Below are 23,924 nucleotides of genomic sequence, written 5' to 3'. Positions count from 1 at the left end.
AGATTCATAATCCTCAATTAGCAGGTCGTATACTGAACGTGTATACTTCAGGATTCAGAGGACTGAGAAGTGGGAAAGACTAAGGCTACGTTCACGCTGCAGGCGAAAGCGCATCAAATCCGACTTTTCTGACCCTCTGCGACCATCTATCCGATCATGGTGTGACAGTGTGAACGGCACAAATCCGATATTTTCAAAGCCGATCTGGGTCACTTTGGTATGTGGTGCTGAATCCGATACGTATCTGATGTTTCAGAAAGCGACTGCTGTTTGATGGTCATGTCGCATTAAATCCGTCTTTTACGTCACTGACACAAGACAGACGCCAATTATCAGCGCCGGAGAAGACATTGCGAACGCTTCCTGGCCATCCGGTGTAGATGTCAGTCGAATTTCCCAGAGGAACCCACCCGAGGGATTAATAAAGTTCTATCTTATCTTAAACTGTTGGGAAGACAACGTGAACATTTTATTTGTTCTGTATACTCTGCAGATTCTGACAGACATTTCCAACTATCCTCTGAAGCAGCAATAAGGATCAATATTAGGCCAAATGTAAATAATAAAATAACTTTATAACTTAAAGCAAAATTGGGAAAGTGACCCGGTGTGAGCCTTAGTGTGAAGGAATTTCGGCCCAAGCGTAACAGGGTCCGTTCACAGCCAATCCCGATAAACTGAAGACAGTTTATCAAATAAAAGATGCAAGATCGCTGCTCAATCTCAGCAAGCGAAACAAAGACATTAAAATATGAAATATATATAAAACAAGTGCTGATCATTTTCTGCTTTCCTCTCGATGCTTTCCAAAGCATCAAAGTTGCCATGACTTCAGAGGCCACTGGAGTTTGTGGTGAAGCAAATGATCCGTTTGTCCCTCAGGAGGCGGCGTTTGTTTGGAAGCTGGTGTTTTTCATTTCATGATGGTTTGTCTTCCCTCATTTTCACCGGGCATTTACTTTTCCTTCAGTGTCTCCTTGGTCACATTAGGATTGTTTGGTTAGGTCATTCAGTACGGTCTTTAAAGATCGTACCGTCTTTAAAGTGTTCCCTGAAAAATGATGCTTTCTGAGTGAATACTAATGTGATGCTAACTTGTCTTTGATGGCAGCGTCTAACGTTCTGGGAAAACGAACAAGCTGTGAATATTTTTTACATTAGACACAGCTGCAACCAGTCAAGAGTGAAATGTGTAGGGAAGGTCTGTGTCTGTGCACCTGAATTTGCTTAGACCAGCTATCAGCATTCAGGGACCACAGCACAGGCAGTCTTACACCTGCGCTATATTTAAGTGCTATCCTCCACAACTTTATACGGAGAGATTTTTGTCTTCAAAAAGGTCAAATCGAGGAGCTGAAGCTGGTAGAGATCGTTGTCCTGCCACATATACTTTAACAGGTCTGATACAAGAGCTGGACTCCTGGTGCTTTTGTCTTGCAAGGCCCACGCCGGCCTCTCCCTGCTCTATCCCAGTTATGTGGTCCATCCCGTGGCTACGTGCGTCAGTCGTAGGCTGGGAATTTGGTGCACGAGCTAAGTGCTTAATGATGAGCCTTATTTAGTTCACAGAAGTGAGAATACAAAAAAATCACAAAACATTTCCCTCGTTTATGGTGATCTGTCATCACACTCTACAATGTTGGTGACAGTATTTGGAAAATGAGTCATTTATGTGTCGTACGTTCTGCTGGGCATGCTTGGGAAACGTGTATGCACGCTTGAGGACGGGAGCTGACCTTGCGCTCTTTGTCTCCGTACTCCAGGCCCAGCGTGTCCATGGCGCGGACGATGGCGGCCAAAGATTGGATGGTGTTGCTGTAAACAACGGGCTTGTACTGCTTTACGTCATCGCCGGAGAAACCGTCCTCGTGGATGATCCTAGAAACAAAGAGACGCACGGGCATTAAAGAATGTTAAATACTTGGGCTCTGCTCATTATACAGGCAAACAAAGTGAACAGCAAAGTTATGTGCAGGCACAGGTTTGCTTCTCAACCTGATAAAAAAGTGGATTAAAAGCACACGGCAAAGGTGTTTTACACGTTCGTGGGATACAAAAGAGGAAAATGAGGAAAATGGAGATAAGCACAGGTGGAGCCTGGACCGGAGAGGAGGGAGGGAGCGGGCCCATAACTGTAGCCTAACCTGACATTTAAGGCTGCTGTTTGAAATGCCACAATGTCTTTCACTGCACCTAACGCAAGGGCACAGCGACAGACGGTCGCAGGGACAGTTAGCGAGGTAGACTCCCGCTCGTATGGACAAATGAGACAAAGACCAACAGAGAGACGGACAGCCACGAACAACAGGTTGATTCAAACAGACAGATACAGGTTGAGGCAACAGTGTGAGGCAATTCTGATAGACAACATCACCATGCATAAATAAACCCGAACGAACGGGCCTCCAGCATGGGCACAACTCAGGATCCAACACGGCTGCAAACATTTGTGCGTGTATTACAGGCCTGTGTCTATCCCACTGTTCTTACTTTACAACCAAGTAATCCAAATTGAAAAGAAATCTAGTAAAGAAAGTGCAAAGAGCTCGGTAAAGTCAGAGAGACACGTGTAGGAACTAGTGATGTGCGGATCGATCCTGAAATATCGATTCCTCCGATACCAATCATTTATGTTCTAGAATCGATTCTCACATTAAAATATCGATATTTTAGTAATTTAGGGTAAATTTGTAGTTTATCATTAACAGGAACACAGTGGAAAGAAACTATAACATTCGGATTGTCTACATTCAAAGGAACTACTTCCTCTTCCGCCTTAGGGTTCTTTAGACCTTCGCGGTCTAAAGAAAGCCGGGTAGTGAAACTCAGCCGTCTGCTCCTTGCTATCTAAAATATAACCGGGCGCTGACTTAAACTCTCGACCGTCTCACACTTCTCTTTAATCAGTTTCTGTTTGACGTTTATTCAGCTGTGTAAAACCCCGGAGTAACCCTCCCGAGGGATTAAAAAAGTTAAATTAAATTTAATCTAATCATTTTAATCTCAGCCAAACCGATTTACTCACGATTAAATAAAACACTGAAAAAGCCAAACAAGAACATTTTTAAGTTATCAAAGTGACTTAAATATCATGTTTAACTCGAGTAGTGAAAGCCCGCGGGGGTTTGAAGATGATGTGTCGGCTCAGATATTTGAAGTTCACACAGCTACATTCTCACCTGAAAATATGTTAAAAGTTTTTTTGCGACCCAGAAAGAGAAATAAGAGTAATATTAAAACTAAGTAGCTGCCGTCATTGTTGGAAACTGGAATTGGCTGGGCCGCGCTATGAATTCTGCGATATGGTTTTTCAATTTTGTTGTCCGGGGAGAAATTCGGGAGAATGGTGGCTCCGGGAGATTTTCGGGAGGGGCACTGAAAATCAGGATTCTCCCAGAAAAATCGGGAGGGTTGGCATGTATGGTTGTGGCAACATCACTAACCTTGTCACCTCAGAGTAAATCATATCACAGAATATGACGAGCGTTGAGACGAACTGAAGAGGAGGAGAGGGACAGGTGCTGCTAGGGCGAGACAGACGTCTCTCACAGGCAGGCAAGGTGGTCAAATAGCACAACTTCAGTTTTTTTTATTTCTTTATGATGAACTCTGCATTATTAAGTGATAAGAACAAGTAATCTGATGTCCTGTAATCATTATGACGCTATAATTTAAGATACAACAAATAAAATACGTTTTTGTACAAAGTATCGGATCAGTATCGTCGATACCACCCTGAATATTACTTGGTATCGGATCGGAAAGGAAATCAGTGGTATCGCACATCACTAGTAGGAACTAAGAACAAATATAAGCGCTGTCAGCAGCCCCGCAGTGGACGTTCAGAGAAACTGATCAGAGAAACTGTTCAGAGAAACTGTTCACATCTTGTTCTTTAGCATGTGAACGCTTATATTTGTTCTTAGTTCCTACTAGTGACAGCTGGACAGCAATACGCAGCATCAGTCATGAGCCGGTGAGATAAAGTATTATGTACTCACACTACATCAATTATCTGCAGTCAGCTGAGACTGAACAAGTCACCTGGATGAGTGACGAAACGTTTCTCCCACAAAACGCTACGTCCAGATGAACAGATTAAACTTTTGGAGAACAACATCGATTACACTGAAAGGTGCTTGACTGATGAATCAAAATAATCCTCACTTATATCAGGTCTGAAGTGAGCTCTTTGCTCTTCTGCTCTTTTCAAACAGAAGGTTTGAACAGCAGGTGAGTGGGTTGCTGTACGCCTAAGATTACCATATAAGGTGATATCCACCCTCACTAAAATCATAGAGAGCCAAGAGCAGACGGAGTGCTGAGAGTCCAAATCCTGAAGTTCTGTTCCTGACGGGGATTACTCGCACATACGCCGACCTCATTACAAGTTTAATATGAACATCCATCGTTATGACGTAAAGTACATGAAAGGAAATAAGGAAAAGCTTCGGTTTCTTTATAACAACCTGACCACAGAGTTCGTGGTCAGTTTAAAAAGGCCTCTGCTCTGCGGGGTCTGGTTTGGTGTGCTTCTTGACATATGGCAGATGTGTGGTACGATACATCTGTTTACTGCTTCTGTGAGTGTCCAACGGTATTGACTTTGTGTGTGTGTGTGTGTGTGTGTGTGTGTGTGTGTGTGTGTGTGTGTGTGTGTGTGTGTGTGTGTGTGTGTGTGTGTGTTTGCGGTCTCGGTCAGTGTAACGTTTCAGATCAATCAGGCAGTGTGCCAGTCCTATATAAATATGCCACACTTCTATTTACATCAGTGCCTTTCACACAGAGGGCCAAAGCCTGGAGCTGCAGACGGGAACCAGGACAGATCTTTGCGTCCCCGCTAAAAGATGCCAAAAAGACATTTTCTGAAATTCCACCTTTCCTACCACCAGAGAGGAGAAACTCTTAATGGGAAGAGGAAACGATGCCAATAGAGAGGTTGATGTCAGAAATAACCTAACAAACAGAACTGGGGACTCTGTGTTTATACGACAGGAAGCTAAAGTTATGACAAAGAGCCTCTTCTGCAGGGGCGCTCGGCCAGCTTTGCACTGTGAGAATGTGCTTCCAAGGTTCAAGGTTCAAGGTTCTTTATTATTTGTCACATGCATAGTTATACAAGTATAACACACAGTGAAATGTAGCCTGACACGCTCCTCGACATGTGCAAAAATTGGGAGGGGGGGGGGGGGTGTAGAGGAAGAACATTATATATATATATGTATATATATATATAGTATATACACTGGGTGAATGTGCAGTAGTAGCAGCAAGCAGGTGAATTCTGTACATTAATATGAATAGACATCTGACTATTTTACAGGATAGACAATATAAACATATTTAAAATTAAAGGAATTGAAATGTACATTGTGCCTTGGTTTAGTGTCTGGAAGAGTCCTGTCTCAGTCAATTATAGATGATGTGAGAGGGCGGGTGTGTGTGTTTAGGGCACGGATGGCTTGGGGATAGAAGCTCCTCTTGAGTCTCTCTGTCCTTGCCCGGAAGATGCGGAACCTTCTACCAGATTGCAGAAGTTGGAACAGTTTGTTGCCAGGATGGGACGGGTCCTTCAGTATCTGCGCTGCTCTAGTCCGGCATCTCCTGGTGTAGGTGTCCTGAAGCGGGGGGAGAGCAATCCTGCAGCAGCGTTCTGCTGTACGGATCACTCTCTGGAGAGCTTTTTGGTCCTTCACACAGCTGTTCCCAAACCACGATGTCATGTTCTGTGTGAGGATGCTCTCCACAGCGCCTGTATAGAAAATCCTGAGGATCTTTGGAGAGACCCTGAACTTCCTCAGTTGTCGTAGGTGATACAGGCGCTGCCTAGCCTTTTTGGTCTGGACCTGAATGTGGGCAGCCCATGTCAGGTCTGAGGAGATGTGGACACCAAGATACTTGAAGAACTGCACCCTCTCCACTGGAGCTCCATTGATGATGATGGGCTTGTAGTCTCTGTGCTGACCCCTTCTGAAGTCCACCACCAGCTCCTTGGTCTTGCTGACGTTCAGCTGGAGGTGGTTGTCCTGGCACCACGATGCCAGATTCTTCACTTCATCCATGTAGGCCGCCTCATCGTTGTTGGAGATGGCACCCAACACCACTGTGTCGTCAGCAAACTTCACAATGGTGTTGGAGCCATGGGTGGCCACACAGTCTGAAGTGTAGAGGGAGTAGAGCAGTGGCGAGAGGACACATCCCTGAGGTGCTCCTGTGTTGATGGTGATGCTGTTGGAGAAGCACCTGCCCACCCTCACCACCTGAGTTCTGCCAGTGAGGAAGTCCAACACCCATGCACACAGAGAGCGATCAGGAAGGCGTCTGGACGTGGCCGCGCCATCTTGGACTAGATGTAAACTCCATGTAAACCTGACTGTGAGGTAAGAACTCGGAATAAAGTTTTTTAAACCAAACCAAAAGTTGAGCCTTTCATCAGGAACAGAAGTGGCCGTGGGAGGGCGCCGACACTCAGCACGCCCGTGTTGTCCCTACGTTATGTCCCGTGGCGCTTCTAACACACAGCATTAAGGTTGTTAAGCTAACTGGACACAGACAGCTAAAACAATCCTCTGACACGTAAAGGCAGGTGGTTCTTTCCTCAGCTGGATATCGTGATGCTACCCGTTGTTTATCATGGCGAGGTGTGCTCCGTCTAGCTCTGTCTCAACTATTTTGTTCTTAAATGGTAATCGATTTACATTTTGTGGATGTTGCTGAGCTTTTACGTGATTCCCTAACTGGAAAACAATTCGAGGAGGAGGGTTGATGGAAGAAGAAAGCGCTCTAGAAAGTTTTACTGGCATCTTTGCTAACTCGGGAAGAGAGAGGAAGACACCGAAGGTCACAGCTGGGGAGAGCAGGGTCGAGCAAAGACTTAAAATTAGTGTTATGAATGTTATCAGAAGTGTAACTGACATGTTTTCCCATCTCTGTACATGTGTGTGTGTGTGTGTGTGTGTGTGTGTGTGTGTGTGTGTGTGTGTGTGTGTGTGTGTGCGAGCGGCTGGCTAGCTTGCTGACGTGAGCTTTCATGCATGAGGACCTTTTCTCATTACCCACTCTCCAAGCCCTTCTGTCAGCAAAGCCAAGGGACTGTGTGTGTGTTTCTGTGTTGGTGTGTGTATGTGTACAATTTCACGTAGCCTTGGCACAATCTGCACGGTGACCTGAAACATAGTTTAGTTTCACACCGAGTCAGACAGATGGACAGAGAGACAGACATATGGGCAATTTAACCACAACGCTGTTCCATGACATCATCCTGTGGCTGCCATTTTGGGGCCAATCAGCAGATGTTATATAGCAGTCACAGGATGGTGTCTGCCTATAGCGCACTTTTAAATTTGTCAAACTGGTTACATCGACTCCAGCGTGGCCGTTCTTTGCTGATGATCACTGATCAACAGGCGCTAAAAACTCGTGTTTCTGGGAGTTTGAAGGCTCCGTTGACAAGATGACCTGAAGTTTAAAGCTAACCGGCTAAAGTTACGAAACCCACAGAAAGAAAAACTGTTGATGCGCACACATGATATCAAACACAACGCGCCTGCCTCGTTAATGCCTCGTATTTTTATCCTCACACCTACTCATGTGAACACTCACAGAACACAAAGCCTACACAGCACACTATGCAATTAGGTCTTTATCTCAGCCCTGCACTGTTGCTAGCTAACACTGTTTGCTCTGACACACACACACTCGCACAAAGCCCTGTGATTGGCTCTTTTGCACTATGCCGTCCATCCACTCCCTTTCCGTTCTTCGTCGACAGAGCTCTTGGTAGTGACAAAGTGCACACTGACCAACTCCTGTCAGCGCTGCCTCAGACTCGGATGCACAGCGTGTGTGTGTGTTTTCTGAGAACATTACAGCAAGTGCAAAGAGTGAAGGAGAAAGAGGAGGAGATAAAAATGTGTGTGATAAAGAAGCTATAAATAACTGAAGGTGTCAGTAACGTTGCCCCTCCACCCTCCCATCACACACACACAGACAGTGAAATGGAGGCATCAGCTGCTCCGTTATTCGGCTCCACTCACTTGTCATCACACCTTGAGGTCAAGCAGCAGCATCCTGAGCACACAGATTCTCACAGACACATCCCGATGCCCTCAGCTCTGTCTCTGCTTTTCTTCAAAACACACATAAGCCGGTATTTAAGCCGTGCTGGAGGCGAAGCTCGGGGGATGGCTGGTCTAACGCTTTGATCCAAACTAGTTACTGGATGGATTGCTGTGAAGAGTTTATGTGCATATCAATAGAGTCCGGGCATTGGTCTCACTACACCTGCAGGGTTTATATTTGTGGTTTTGAAAACTCTTAAATTCATGGAGAAAATTTGTTACAGTCTCGATACATTCACAAACTCTTAGCCTACCCTTTGCCTCTGGTGCTAATGTAAGTTTAAAGTCCAAAAGAAATTCAATTCAACAGTCGCCTCAAGGCGCTTTATATTGTAAAGTAGATCGTACAGCAGAGAAAAACCCAACAGTCATATGACCCCCTATGAGCAGCACTTTGGCGATAGCGGGAAGAAAAAACTCCCTTTTAACAGGAAGAAACCTGCGACAGAACCAGGCTCAGGGAGGGGCGGGGCCATCTGCTGTGATTGGTTGGGGTGAGAGAAGGAAGACGGGATAAAGACATGATTAACAAAAATATCTCCAAAAATAAGATTTTCAAAGCTAAATATTAAGATAATAATAAATAAACGTTATCATTTTTCTTCTTTGGATTGCCCGTCTGCACCAGTGCGTCTTTTCCAGCTCAGATAGCTGAAAATAAATGGAATTTAGCCCTTTTTAGGCCAGAAAGAGACTTTCTTTGTGCATTGACAACACTCATGTGAGATGTTCGTAACATGAACTACTGATCTGGAAATATCTGTTCTGACAGATCAGTGCGTATCAGTCACTAATCAGCCAAGCACATAGCAGCAGCTCAATACATACAGGCATGTAGACGTGGGGGAGATGTTGACAGAGGTCAGAGGAGAATGGCCAGGCAACACTGAGGTGTGCAGCAGAGCACCTTGTTGAGTCAGTGCCATGAAACATTAAGGCAACAGGGGATCCAACCTAGTGCATAAGACTCTTCAGTATTTATTGTGCTCTCATCATCTGTATCACTCAACATCTCCAGAGCAGAAACAATTCTTCCAACTGCAGTCACGTTTGGAACATCTCTACGCTCGTCACCGTTGCTTCTTCATCGACCACGAAAATCTAATGGTAGAAGAGTTTCTGTAACAAGCAACAAGAGAAGCAGTTACAGGGGGAAACCCCAGAGTCAGCACAAAGCTAAAGATTACAACAGCCTTCAAGAAAAGTCCCGTGATGAACTGAAAACGTCCAAATCCAAACATCCAGATGTTTATCTGATGCTGTCGCATGATTTAGAAAAACAATCTGCAAACGCAGCCTTACTACATAACACTACATAAAACATCAACCCAGCTGGACTGTCAATGACTAAGCTGGTCAACTCAGATGTTGCATCTGCTTCACCACTTCATCTCTCTTAGCTAAGAAGACACTGCAGACAGCGAGACTCTAAACAACACAAAAATATTAGATATCTGTCAAAGGAGCTTGCAAAGAAAAGCGTCTGGACTTCTTTAAGTTGCTTGAAGACGTTTCACCTCTCATCCGAGAAGCTTCTTCAGTTCTAAGGTCAAATGGTGGAGAGTCCCAGATATAAGCCTAGTGGGAGTCCAGACGCTTTTCTTTGCAAGCTCCTTTGACTACGATGACCTGGATGACTGAGAACCTTCACAGACATTAGATATCTGTATTCACACGCAGTTGAAAAAGCATGTATGTCAAAGTGGCCAGTGAGTATAGTAGCATCATATGTTATATAACATAACCTAAATGTGCCTCATGAGTACAGTTATAGGAGACTGTAAGTGTGGACAGGATAGAAGAGCCACAACAGTTTTACATGCAGGAGCTGTGATAATTCAGTACGGAGCATGTGCTGCATCAGTTAACCATCAATCTCCAGAGCAACAAATACTGTACTTAAAATATATGAAAGCATTAATAAAACTAATAATTCAGTTTTATGGATGCAGGTATTGAAATCTTACGTTTAGCTTGAAGTAAACACTGCAAAAACTCAAAATGTTACCAAGTATTTTTGTTCAATTTCTAGTCAAAATATCTCATCACACTTCAAATTAGACACAAAGCTGTTTAGCTTATAGAAAGGTAAACGCACCAGAAATGGAGAATTATGACTTATTTTAAGTGAGGTGTTGGACTTAAATCTAGAACAGCGTCACAGTTTTAGAAATGAAAATAAGTTTTATACACTTAAAACCAAGATGATGATGTTGGAAGGTTATAAAAAAAGCTACTTTTGAGCACCATGAACCTATTATGAGACACAAACCTTCACAACACTAGTCAAAGATAGCTAAGAATAGGGCTGCGCGATATGACCAAAATCTCATATCCCGATATCAGACATCTATCGTCCGATAACGATATAAATCACAAACATGTAACATTTTCTGTAAAGTCTGTGAATCTCGGGCAGCTCGACTTGTGTGAAGTGTTTCCAGCTGCGCGTCGTGTAGCTGGAGTCGATTGTTTTAACCGATGCATGAAACGATGCATTTTTAGACATAAGTTGTAACGGCGCCGTTTTCTTTGGGAGTATTTCTTACACGGCGTGCTGCGGGGAAAAGCCTGTTCTAACGTTTGAGTCTAAGGTTTATTTTTTAGCACCTGGCGGCTCTTTTTTACTTCTCATCCGTAAATAATCTGCTCTTTCACGTGATTCAGTTTATTTTGAAAAGTCTCAACAGGATCTTGAGCTTTATTGTGAAAGGTTTATGTGGAACATAAACAAGCCGACACGTGATGCTGTTACCGACAACGACAACGCATAAAAACAGGCGCTTGTCCGTCCGTAGTGTGGTTATATTAAATATAAGAGAAAGAGAGAACTATAAGAAATGAATACAGCCACTACAGTGACCATCAAAACCATGAAAACATATTGCCGTAAACAGTTTATTCTGTGACACCACGAAACAAACGACAGCGTAAAATGAAACGATAGATGTTTTTATATCGTCATCCGATATATATCGTTATATCGAACAGCCCTAGCTAAGAATGAGTTTTTCTAATTTCAAGGCTTAATATACTGAACTTTGACTTGCTCCAGTGGCAGACTTTTTAACGTTTTTCAAGCAGGAACAGGAACTCTACCGAGGCTGTAAACTGGTCTGTACACCACCAGCTAATCCCAGCTATATCCAAAGTAATACACAGTGTATAATAAATAGGCAGTGACCTGTCTAAGAGCATGAGCCGTCCTACTGTATTCAATAACACCAGATTAATGTTCGCAGCACCTGAAGGTTTATTCAGAAACGGAGAGACAGAAAAGCCTGACACATTTTTACATTTATACCCATCATGCAGTGTTGCACCACAACGTTCGCCCCATGCGACCGGCTTATTAGAGGCTAACATACTTCTTCAGGATCTGGTTCTAACCATTGCAGAGCTGAAGAGGAGGCCCCCTGGTTCAGGTTTGCTCATGTGCTAATGGAGAGCTCTGGTGCCAAGAGACACAGTCTGTAGGTTCAGGGGGGATGTTAAGAACCACATACACATGCATGTAAGCTCAGACAGGTGAGCAGAATAATTACAGTTCAGTATTACATCTAGGGAGACCTCATTAAATCTATCTGCCATTATCTCTCTGTTTCACTGTCACCTGTTATGTTTATCTGCCAACTCCTCTTTCATCCCTTCCTCGTGCATCTCTCTCCTCTAACATCACACTCGCTCTCCTCTCCCTCACATTGCCGTGACATGTTCTCCTCCAACTTGCCTCGCTCCTCATACCTAATTATTTCTTCTTCTTTTTTTACTCCTCTCGTCCTCGTTCCCTTTAATTTTCCATTTGCAATTAACTATTAATTAAAAACACGGGGCTGATGCATTACACACCCTTTCTCCCTCCCCTGTGACTGATTTCTAGAGTGGAACAAGAATGCACACACACACAGACGCACACACACACACACAGACGCACACACACACACACAGACGCACACACACACACACAGACGCACGCACACACACACACACACACACTCACACACAGACGCACGCACACACACACACAGACGCACACACACACACAGACGCACACACACACACACACAGACGCACACACACACACACACACAGACGCACACACACACACACAGACGCACACACACACACACACACACACTCACACACAGACGCACGCACACACACACACACAGACGCACGCACACACACACACACACACTCACACACAGACGCACGCACACACACACACACACAGACGCACACACACACACACACACACACTCACACACAGACGCACGCACACACACACACACACAGACGCACGCACACACACACACACACTCACACACAGACGCACGCACACACACACACAGACGCACACACACACACAGACGCACACACACACACACACACACACTCACACACAGACGCACGCACACACACACACAGACGCACGCACACACACACACACACACAGACGCACACACACACACACACACAGACGCACACACGCACACACACACACACACACACACACAGACGCACACACACACACACAGACGCTGTCTTTGCAGAACTTAGTGCAACCACTGCGGTGGTGCCGTGTCGTAACCGTTGCCTAATTAACAGTTGCCGACGGCTTCACAGAGTCACACCCAGCATGTTGCACTAAAACCTTGTAATTCAGTTTCAAACAGTGCGACCTGTCATTCTCTCATTGAGGATCCAGCGATCAGCACAAACAGCAAATACACTCGACAGCTTCCATGCTGGCTGGCAGCCCTGCACCAGTCTGCATGTTAATCCTGTGCTTGCCTCTCAGGTTCTCTCGGGGGACTCCTCCCACTGTCCAAAGACAGCTTGTTGGGCTAACTGGTGATGGTAAACTGGCACGAGGTGTGAATAGAAGAGTGGATTTTTCTTTTCTTTCCCTCTGTGTCAGCCCGGTGTTAAAATGCTAATCGGTCATGGTGTACTCTGCCTCTTGCCCAGTGACAGCTGGGACAGGCTTCAGGCCATCGCCGTAACACTAAAATGGTTCAGAAGATGAATGAATCAGTGATACAGCTGCTGACACTTGCAGTCATATCTAGTCCAGTGTTTCGACCATTTTGTAACAGTAGCTCACGAGCTTATCAAATGACACCGCTGTGGTTTAACTGTCAGCTGTGTACATTTCAGGTGCATAGCACTTCCACAGCCCACGTCAAAGACACATGCTGGCCCTCAGAGACACCACCCTGGGACAGCTTCACCTGTTTTCTGTGAGCTGGTTTTTTTTTTTTTTTTGCCATTTCCAATCTGATCCAGATCTTTTTCCCCAGCTTCATTTCACCCACTCCTCACAGCCACATCGTTGCTAAAATCTTGGCTACAGCAACGTTGTGACTGGCAGAAAGCTTTAGGTAGAAGATGTAGATGTATGTAAATAAGGCAGAGTGTAGCACTGATCCAAAACCTACGCATGCGTCAGGTGATTTATAAAGAATAGCTCTGCTGATTACACCAAAGCAGGCACTTTAAGGTAGTGTCTGCTCTGTGAGAGACAGTTTGGGTTAGTCGTGTCATATTGTCCCTGATCGTATCAGTATACGCTGTCTGACAGTGACAGCCACGCGTCACCCTCCGATGACGATTTAGTACCTGAAGGAGAGCTACATCCAACAAAGCACGATCCTTTGGAAAATATGCAAGAAAATAGTTCCTGCTTGCTGAAGGTTTAAACTACACACTCGTTTTATCATGCGAGGCACAAATACACCATTGAGTACAACCAGGCTAGGAAGGAGGAGATGCTAGCAGCTGGTGATGTGCAACCCAAAAGTAAAAAGTATATATCTATCTACTTAGCACTTTAATTCTTATTTTTATGTTTATTTAAGCGTTATATGACAGTATGTTTGCACTGAAGCACCGCAGCAATTTCCTAATGTTGTAAACCTGCTCAACATTTGGCAATAAAACCCTTTCTGATTCTGATTCTAAACAAATGACTCAACTGAGCATTGCTGGAGCACTTGTTAGTTGCACTATATATGACAGGAAGAGCAAACGGTGAATGGATATTACTTCTGCCACTGCACTGCTTTTAGCCTTTCTTTGATGGGACAGTAGTAGACCAGGGGCAAGGCACAGGAAGTGACCTCGGGGCAGAATCAGGTGTGGGCCTCTGTATTAGCCTGACAGCTCAAAGCAGGCAGCTAAAGCAGCCTTACCCACACGCAGGCCTTTAAACAGCCGGTTAAAAGCTCGACCCAAGACACAGCTCAGGTAGAAGAAATGTCAGTTGTATTACGCATTGTGCTGGCTCCTGTTAGTTTAGTTTTTGTTAAAGTGTTAAATACACAGTTATGTAACTAAAGTTTTCAGTGGAAACACAACCTGGGCTACTTTTATGCTTACATCTGACACATGCTGTAAAATGGAGAGAATGTTGTCTCCAGGAGTTTAGCTGATTTAGAGCAGCAAGGTATGGTGGGTGTGTTCCGGTTAAAGAACACGGAGGCAGCTTCCAAGTTTAGGAGATTTATTCAGCTGTGGTCTGTAGTAACGATACATAAAGCAACTATCAGTACAGCACACATAAAACATTCAACATGCCCAGACATAATTCTAGCACAGAGATGGCACAAGGAACTGTATTCAACACTCACATCTATAACAACTTCAACAATTACACAAGAATTAATAATTAGCATTAACTAACTTAGTAGCTTACATAGCATATTAGCGTATTAGCATAGGATAACATTAGCATAGTCACGAGGGAACAAATACACACAATAGCATCTGACATACACAACATCATGTAAACAGAACCCACCTTCTGGCATTCACACACAGCAATAAACCAAAACCCACGAGATGCTGATGAGAGGACACAAGGAACAATGCTGGCTATCAGCAGCTACAAGGCAGACTAGCAGCACATGGCACAGAGTGGTGCATTCAAGGAGCGTCAGCAATGATATGGTGAGTTCAATGACGTAGGACATATCAATCTCCACAGCGCAAACACTATCAATAAACAAACCACAACACTTCAACCAAGCAAACAACGTGCAAACAGTGGGCTTTCTAACACAGCCGCCCCCGACTGTCTGCACAGACCATCGAATCCAAGGTAGAAAGGCCACTCATAAAGCTCTTGGGAGCTGAGGATCAACTATGAGCACCACTTGGTCCGGTTTGAGGTACTCCGCATCCTTCTGCCACTTCTGTCTCTCTTGCAAGATAGGCAGGTAGTGACGGATGAATCGGGACCAGAAGTGGTTGACAAGAACTTGACTATGTCTCCATCTGCGACTCCCGATAAGGTTACTGGGATCGTAAACCACTTGAGGGAGTGATGCATCATAGCGTCCCCATCAGCAGGATGTTAGGTGTGATGGGGTCTGGATCTGCTATGTCTGATGCCGAGAGGCTTAGCATTTACGATACCTTCCACTTCCACAAGGACTGTACGAAGCACAGTTTCAGGGACCGTCTGCTCCTTAAGAGACCTAAAGAGCAGTTTTCACGCACCTGACCTCTCTCTCCCAGGTGCCACCGAAGTGAGGAGCACTGGGGGGTGTTGAAACGGAAAGCAATCTGCTACTCTGCCAAACGCTCCTTCAACTGAGGCACCATGGTCTCAAAGGCCTCATGTAGCTCTCGGGCTCCACTGACAAAATTTGTCCCGTTGTCACACAGGAGCTTAAAAGGTTTGCCTCTTCTGGCAATAAAGCGCCTTAACGACATCAGAAAGGAGTGAGTGTCAAGGCTCTCGAGGAGGTCTAGATGCACACAACGGGTCGTCATGCACTTGAAGACTATGCCCCAACGCTTCTCTGTTCGATGTCCAATTTTCACAGTAAAGGGTCCAAAACAATCGACTCCAGTTGAATAAAAGGATGGTTTATACAGACGCAGACGAGCTGGTGGTAGATCTGCCATCTTTGGGATGGAAGGATTGGCACGCCAAGCCTGACACTGCCTGCAGTCCCTCTGATACCGTCTGACTGCTTCCCTCCCCCGGTGGATCCAGAACCGGCAACGCAGTTCAGCCAACACTCTCTCTGGTCCAGGATGAAGGAGGGTCTCATCAAAATCCTGGATGATGAGCTTAGTCAGAGGATTTTTTTTTGGGTCTAGTATGATCCCACCAGTTCCGTATCCTTATCATATTCAGGTGATAATGTATATTTTTATACATTTTATTTATTGACTATTTAATTTGTAAAATATGTGTATACACACACACAAACACACACACACATACACACACACGTAGAAAAACATTTAGTATACACATCCAGAAATTTTTTTTTTTTTTTGCATATACTATTATACATTGTACATATATTTATTAGTTTCAGATTTAGCCATTCGTATATTTTGCCTGTTTATGTTATTGTATTTTGCACAACTCTGTTGCTTGTGAAGCTCGCACACAAGAATTTCACTCGCATGTGCTGTACCAATGTACCTGCACATGTGATGTGACAATAAAAAGTGATTTGATTTGATTTGTGATTTGATTTGATAAGGAGTTCTAACGGCTGTTGGTTAGCAATGGTCTGCCAGACCTGAGTGCCTTGGCCTCCTCTGGGAATGACTCTGACTGGGCCTTCATCAGGAGGAGTTTCTCAGCTTTGATGTAATCGTCTGCTTCACTGGGCGAGCTTGAGTTTGGGTCAGCCGCCCCATGTAGGGACCGCGCTGTTGTCTTCATGAGATCCTTCCAGGTGGAGAACATGCTGATTTCAGGAAGTTGAGGGCAGGAGTTAACCCTAACCTGTCCACAGAAATATGATTTCTTCAGCTCACCATCCTCTGGCTCTGGATATGCTGGTGGGCTGGTCTGCCAATGCTCCTCGGATTGACGTAAAAACTCAGGGCCTTGGTGCCACCGGTGTGGTCGTGACAGCTCCTTCAAGGTCTTGCCCCTGGTAATGTCATCAGCAGGGTTATTCACGCTATCCACATATCTCCGGGTATTCCCATCTCTCTGCAGGTAAGCGACAGACCCATATGCTCTCTTGGAAGTGTTGCAAAAGATGTGAAGATCTCTACTTGAAGCAGATGAATCAGCAGACACTGGTGCATAACATCTGGGGATTTCCATTTGGATAAGATCAGGAATCTCCCTTTCCCAGGCAAGCCATCTGTCACGAAGGCTAGGTGGCTGGATCGGGTCGTCCCAGCCGAGCTGCTCCTTCCAAAGATCCTGTACCAGAGTCTTGGCCTGTGTGGTGAACGGTACTATATAACCTAGCGGATCGTACTGTCACGCAAGTGTTTTGTAGACGTTCCTCAGTGTGGGTTCAGTTCTCTCCCCCAGTCGATGTCTGTATTTAAAGGAGTCACGAAGGCAATCCCATGTCAATCCCAGAGTTGGCTCCCAAAGGTCCGTGCTAGACTGAGAGAGCCATAGGTCACTACTCTCAGATCTGACATTGGATGGAAGATGTTCAATGACAGCAGGGATGTTGCTGGCCCATTGACGTATCTCAAAGCCCCCGGTGTGGAGCAGCTGGCGCAGACTGTTGACAAGGGCCTTAGCTTCCTCTTGGGAGTGGGTGCTGCGGAGGCATGGTAGCACTTGCCATTCATAGATCTTCGACTCTTCATTCCTCTTCATGTCCCGCCAGAGGAAGCGGAGCACTGGTTTGTTTGCTGGCAAAAGGCGTGCCTGGTGGAACCTACCTTTGATGTCGCCAATCACAGCAACTGGATACTGTCAAAACCGAAGAAGAACTCCTAGCAAAGATGGACCTAGGGCAGGTCCAGGGAGGAGAATAGAGTTGAGGGACTTCCCTTTGTACTGGAAAGAGCAGTTAAAGACGATCCTGTCCGTGTCGCACCATGTGGTGAGGTATGAACCAGGATTCTGCAGTGGTTCTAGCTATCTCATGTGGCACCACGGCTACATAGCCCATGTTCTCTAGCTTCTGACTCTCCTGACAATATACTTCGGCGCGTTGTGGGCCTTTGACAAGTCTCCTCTCTGTACTGCGCAGACTTGGCAAGACTGCTTTGATAGGAGTTTGAATCGTGGCGGAGTTGGCGCGACGAAGCAGTGGTGTGGCATACCTCTCTGTCTCATCGACAGTGACCCTGATGGTGGATGTCTGGAGTAGGTTTAGAGCTTGCTGATCTTGCTTCGATCGGGTTACCTGCTTCTCGCTCACATAAGGCAGTGTATCAATCTGACAGAGACGCTCAACATTCCTGAAAAGCTCACTGGTTGGCACAACTGTTGCTGTGAACAGGCACTGCTGCTCAGTTGCAGGAGTTTGGTCGATACTGATGGGACCTTGGAGCGACCAACCAAGCTTGGTATGGACAGCGATCGGTCCCCCTGTCAGGCCCAGATGAACTGGTTCTGTAGGTGCCATGAGATGAGGCATGTCAGAGCTGATAAGCAGCAGAGGTTGAACATGGTCTACCAAAGGCAGAGGTAAGTCAAGAAGGTGTTTATAGCGGCGTTGGAGAATCCTCACCGGATAGGAATGTTCTGAGAGACCAAGGGCATCGGCGGTGAATGCCTTTTGTATATGATACTTCTCCCCAGGTTTCTAGGGGGAGGACACTTGGAAGTGTCCCCGCAGGGTAAGTGTCTCAGACTCTGGGGTGAGGTTTAAACGTCGAACAGCTTGTGATAAAATGATGCTTCGTTCTTAGCAATCATCGAGTATTGCATGAGTCTCCAATGTTTGGTCCCTGTTGTACAGCAAGACCTTTACAACCTGCTTGGGGAGTGTGATCGTGTGTACAGCGTCTCTTTATGTCTGTCTCCACGTTGGTTGAGTGTGGAGTAAGTGCATATGAGAGCATGAGGGTGGGAATGGATGTTTGTATATGTGTGTGCCTGTATGTCTGTGTCTATATGTCAGGTTGGGTATCAGGCGCCACCTCTCTGGGGACATCTCAGGCCCTCCAAGGTTTGGAGGCCTATCTCCCCCTACCACCACTTTCCCTGCCAGTGGCGGACTCCCTCAGACATCGGTGCGTTGGTGGTTCTTTGTGTCCGGGGGTGGGCGTCCAGTTATACACCGGCTCACTCCTTGGCGGCCGCTTATCGGGGCCTGGAGCCTGGGGCTCGCTCGGGCCACTTCGGAGGTGGGGTGCCCTTGGCCTCTCGGCCTGGGGCTCGGTCACTCAGGCACGGCTGGCTGCCGGCGGAGCTCACGGGCGCGTCACTGCAACTCCCCCTGGCTTCTGCTCCGCGGCTGCTGAGTGAGCCCTCATCTGGGACTCTCCTCAGCTCTTTCTGGGACAGTGGCGCGGCTGCCCCTCTGTTGGTCTTCCTTGGTCTCTTGTGTTCTGGGGGCCTCTGGATGTCTGGAGTTTTGATCTCCTCCATACCTGCTTCATGCCCTGGAGGACGGGGCTGTGGCCCCCCCACACCCTCTAGCAGATCATTACATGAAGGAACCTTTTAAAAAAAAAAAACAAGCACGTCCATGCTCACAGGTGTACGCACGGGTGATCACACCCACAAACTACACCCTTTTTGGCTCCTACCTCAAAGCACACTGTGTTCTGTTGATCTTATGTGCTGCACAATAATGTTTAATATTTAGTATTTACTGTCATATTCCCATATATCATTGTGATGTTGTTTATTCTATTACTCTTGTTCTCTTCTGCTTGTTTTCTTTTTTCTTTCTCAGCAGGTGACCCAGGTGATCGATATATGCATTTTTTTTTTCTTTTTTTTTTTCTGCCCGTTCTGTTGGTTTTTGTCTTTTGCCCTTCTCCCCCGTCCCTCTTCTCAGCTGTTTCTCTTTCCCTCTTTCTTTCTCCCCTTCTTTCCCCCAGTCAAGTCTGTTCCGTATTCAGTAAGTGAAAATAAAATAAACAATAAAAGGTGAATCAAATGGACCATTACGGCAAGGCTGGGATTGTCAGTTTGGTAAAGTAAATCCGTTGGGCATCTTTCTTTGCCTTTAGACAATAATTCTGATGGCAAAAGAGCCAAACGGGACAGGCAAAAAAAAAAAAAAAAAAAAAAAAAAAGACCTTTACAACCTTCAGCATCACCTTGGGAGACCGGTTTGGCCTATCCAAGTACACTGTTGTAGTCGGAGCAGTCATCATGAGCACACTCTTCTGGATCTGCTGGACCGCATCATGCAGTACAGTCAGGTGTTGCTCTCTGTAGGTATTACAAGGTCGTTTGAGGGTGCAAACCTCCGGCTGGTGAGTTCTTCCACATTTCCAGCACCGCTGTTCATCAGTTAACCACCTCACCATCTGGTCGGTGGTCAGTTTCTTAAACTCTATACAAGCGTTCAGGAAATGCTCCTTATTCTCGCAGCAGGGACAGTATGGTTTTGGTCTGGATGAGGACTTTGGTCGAACAGAACTCCCTTCTGAGTATGCTGTATCACTACTGCTATTAGTGTGTCATCAGTGACAGTAGCTCACCTCTTCATAAATGAAAATGTAATTATTCAGGTTACCTGTCCTCTCCTGTGTCAATATTAATGACTTACTGAGGGAGCAAACGACAGGCTGATCCAGTAGAAACAAATGAAAAGAAAATAGGCACACCTGAACCCCAGACAGGCCTGACAGAGACAGCAAAATACTGCTGCTGTTTGTCTTCTTATTTCAAAAAGGTCTCTTTATTTCAATCATTTCAGTAGATAAACACAATGCTAAGCGAGATTTAAGTGACTTTGGTTCTTCCAGTGGGAGCAGAAGTTTAAATTGTTCGCGTTAATGATACGTATCCAAACATCAGGACTCAACCTGGAGATGGTGTCTGTGCGAAAACGGAGTCTAAAACTGTGACGCTTCACTTATTTTAACCAGATGAATATTTTGGATAATTAATTAGCTGATTGCTGTTGTACGTATATATGCACAGCTATATACTCATTATCAAGTTTTTCTTTATCACTTTGTACTTTGTTAGTAAAGCAAACATGAAAGGAAAAAAGTAAAATGTTTTACAATTTAATGCAACATACTTCATACTGCAACATACTTAAACTGAATCAAAAATAAACCTTATATATGTTACAGTTTACAGTGCCGTGGGAATAATTTAATTTTTTGTATTGCTGCGTATGTCTGCTCTGAGTTAGCTATGATACAAATACAAAAATACAAACATGCATTTAACCAGACACTCTTTCAGCTACACAGCCACAGTCACACTCAGCTGACTTTATATCAGCTGAGTGTGGTCATTGTAACAAGACTCCATTGTCTCGTAGTGCACTGAACTGACAGGAAATCTGCCAAATAGCTCTAACACACACGGAAAAAAAGTCACACAACCACAAAGCCACACAAACAAAAGCACCAAGAAAAAGAAACTTTCAAGTGTGTGTAACTGCACACAAACACAATTCCCTATAACAAAAGACCTTTGTTTCTTATAAGAAGCCCTGATTAGCGCACAGACCACACACACAGTCATAATGACCTGGCTTTATACAAATGATCAAATGACCTGGCTTTATACAACTGATGATATATATATATATATATATATATATATATATATATATATATATATATATATATATATATATATATATATATATAAAACAAACACCCAGCACGCCCCTGCGGGCGGTTTATCCTTCAAGCTCGGGTCCTCTACCAGAGGCCTGGGAGCTTGAGGGTCCTGCGCAGTATCTTAGCTGTTCCCAGGACTGCGCTCTTCTGGACAGAGATCTCCGATGTTATTCCCGGGATCTGCTGGAGCCACTCGCCTAGCTTGGGAGTCACCGCACCTAGTGCTCCGATTACCACGGGGACCACCGTTACCTTCACCCTCCACATCCTCTCGAGCTCTTCTCTGAGCCCTTGGTATTTCTCCAGCTATATATATATATATATATATATATATATATATATATATATATATATATATATATATATATATATATATATATAGATAGATATAGATAGATATATATAAATAGATATATATAAATATATATAGATAGATATATATATACATATATATATATATACATATACATATATATATATACATATATATATATTTATATTTATTAGGGGTGCAATGATATTCGTATCGATATTGAACCGTTCGATACAGTGCTTTCGGTTCGGTACGCATATGTATCGAACAATACAACATTTGTAATTTCTTTTATCAATTTTCCTTCTGACGATGCTGTCTGTGTTGAGCACTCAGTGAATCTGCATTCGACTACTCCGCCTAGGCTCGACAGTGCAGCCTAGGCGGAGTAGTCGAACGCAGATTCACTGAGTGCTCAACACAGACAGCATAGTCAGAAGGAAGAGCACAGGGCAAGCTAGCGAGACAGAAGTTAAGCTCTCCTTGTAACATAGACCTCTCCCACCCTCATTCAGATCTGCGTTTGGAATTATTTTGGTTTTCATGTGACGTATGACCCTGAAGGTAAGCGAGTCATGGACTAAAGTAAAACAGTATGTTGGATGTGCCATGCAATGCTCGATTACATGGGTGGGAACTAGTGTGTTAGCGCAGTTAGCTCGTTAACGTGTTGGCCGTCTAGCCCCATGCACGGGGCGATCGGCGGTAGCTCGTTAACGGAGATTTGCCGTGTTGTGGCGTTAAGGTCATTTCAACGAGATTAACCTGAAAGCACTAGTGGGAACACAACGAATATGACTGCACATTTACGCCGACATCATCCTAGTGCAAAGACAAAAACAACAAGCATGCTACTAACTTTAGCCGAGTCATTTAGACAGCTGTTAGCACATGATTCTCCTTATGCTGCTGAGAATATAGCCCAGAAGAAGCGGATAGTATAGCTTTTACTTTGGAAAGAGCCATTTCTCTGTAATAAACTCTCTTTTCCAAAGATGAGTGATTCCTCAATCAGATACAGGGCTTGCAATATCGCTAGCCCGACGTCCCGGAGCTAGCGATTTTTTCAGTCGGGCTACCAAAATCTATCTCTGCCCTGCCCGTCGGGCTATTGTAGGAAAAATATATGTCAATGCTTTTGCATTCTTTCAGAAATGTAGCTGGGTAATTATGTCATTGGCATCGGTGAGCCACTGTCAATATGTGACATATTGAAGTCGCGTTTGAATTTGCGCTTGTTTTTTTGCTTTCACTTTGCAATCATGCGAACTGTGTATAGAGAGCGACAGCACTGATCTGTGAGTGATGATAATTTGTGCACCAATTCCTCTGACATCGTCTTATTAATCGTTAGCTTACTATGCAAACATGACAAGTGAAATCTCCCGCAGCTTAAACATGTGAGAGGTTGATCGCGCAGAGAATCGCTGAGCTTATGTGAGTGAGTGTGTAAAAGCAGCAGTATATATATTTTAGTTCTGCTGAGCCAAATAAGACAGGTCAGGGTGAAGAAGTGACAGCCAAAGAAAAGCTTACCACAAAACGGAGAAGTTACGACAAATCAGACTATAAGGCAAAAAGAAAGTGCAGCTTTATGGTTTCATGGACAAAAGAATTTCTGTGGCTGCAATATGATGAGCTAAATAACCAGGGCTGCACATAAGTGGTCCGCAGGTGCGCATTCGCTGTCAAAATAAAAAACACGCACAAGGGTTAGGGTTAAATTTAAAAACTGTACTTTTGAGTTAAAATATATATTTATAATTTTAATAAATGACAAATTAAAAAGGCATGAACATTTTTTTGTATCGAAAAAATATCGAACCGTGACACCAAAGTATCGAACCGAACCGAACCGTGAATTTTGTGTATCGTTGCACCCCTAATATATATATATATATATATATATATATATATATATATATATATATATATATATATATATATATATATATATATATATATATATATACACGTATGTATGACATAGGTAT

General features: G+C 44.5%; 1 protein-coding gene across 2 annotated transcripts in view; it reads right to left on the bottom strand.

Moving 5' to 3' along the window:
* LOC308392369 (guanine nucleotide-binding protein G(o) subunit alpha) overlaps positions 1 to 23,924 on the bottom strand; it is a 112,723-nt gene that overhangs the window by 78,928 nt on the left and 9,871 nt on the right. For both annotated transcript variants that reach the window (XM_080875360.1, XM_080875359.1), the window contains exon 3: positions 1,737 to 1,878. In XM_080875360.1, the coding sequence (XP_080731486.1) occupies positions 1,737 to 1,878 (142 nt within the window). The remainder of the gene's footprint in view (positions 1 to 1,736; positions 1,879 to 23,924) is intronic.

Source organism: Rhamphochromis sp. 'chilingali', assembly GCF_963969265.1.
Source record: "Rhamphochromis sp. 'chilingali' genome assembly, chromosome: 2".
Taxonomy (NCBI): domain Eukaryota; kingdom Metazoa; phylum Chordata; class Actinopteri; order Cichliformes; family Cichlidae; genus Rhamphochromis; species Rhamphochromis sp. 'chilingali'.
The sequence above is the reverse complement of the archived record's forward strand: the minus strand, read 5'-3'. Positions and strand labels throughout refer to the sequence as shown.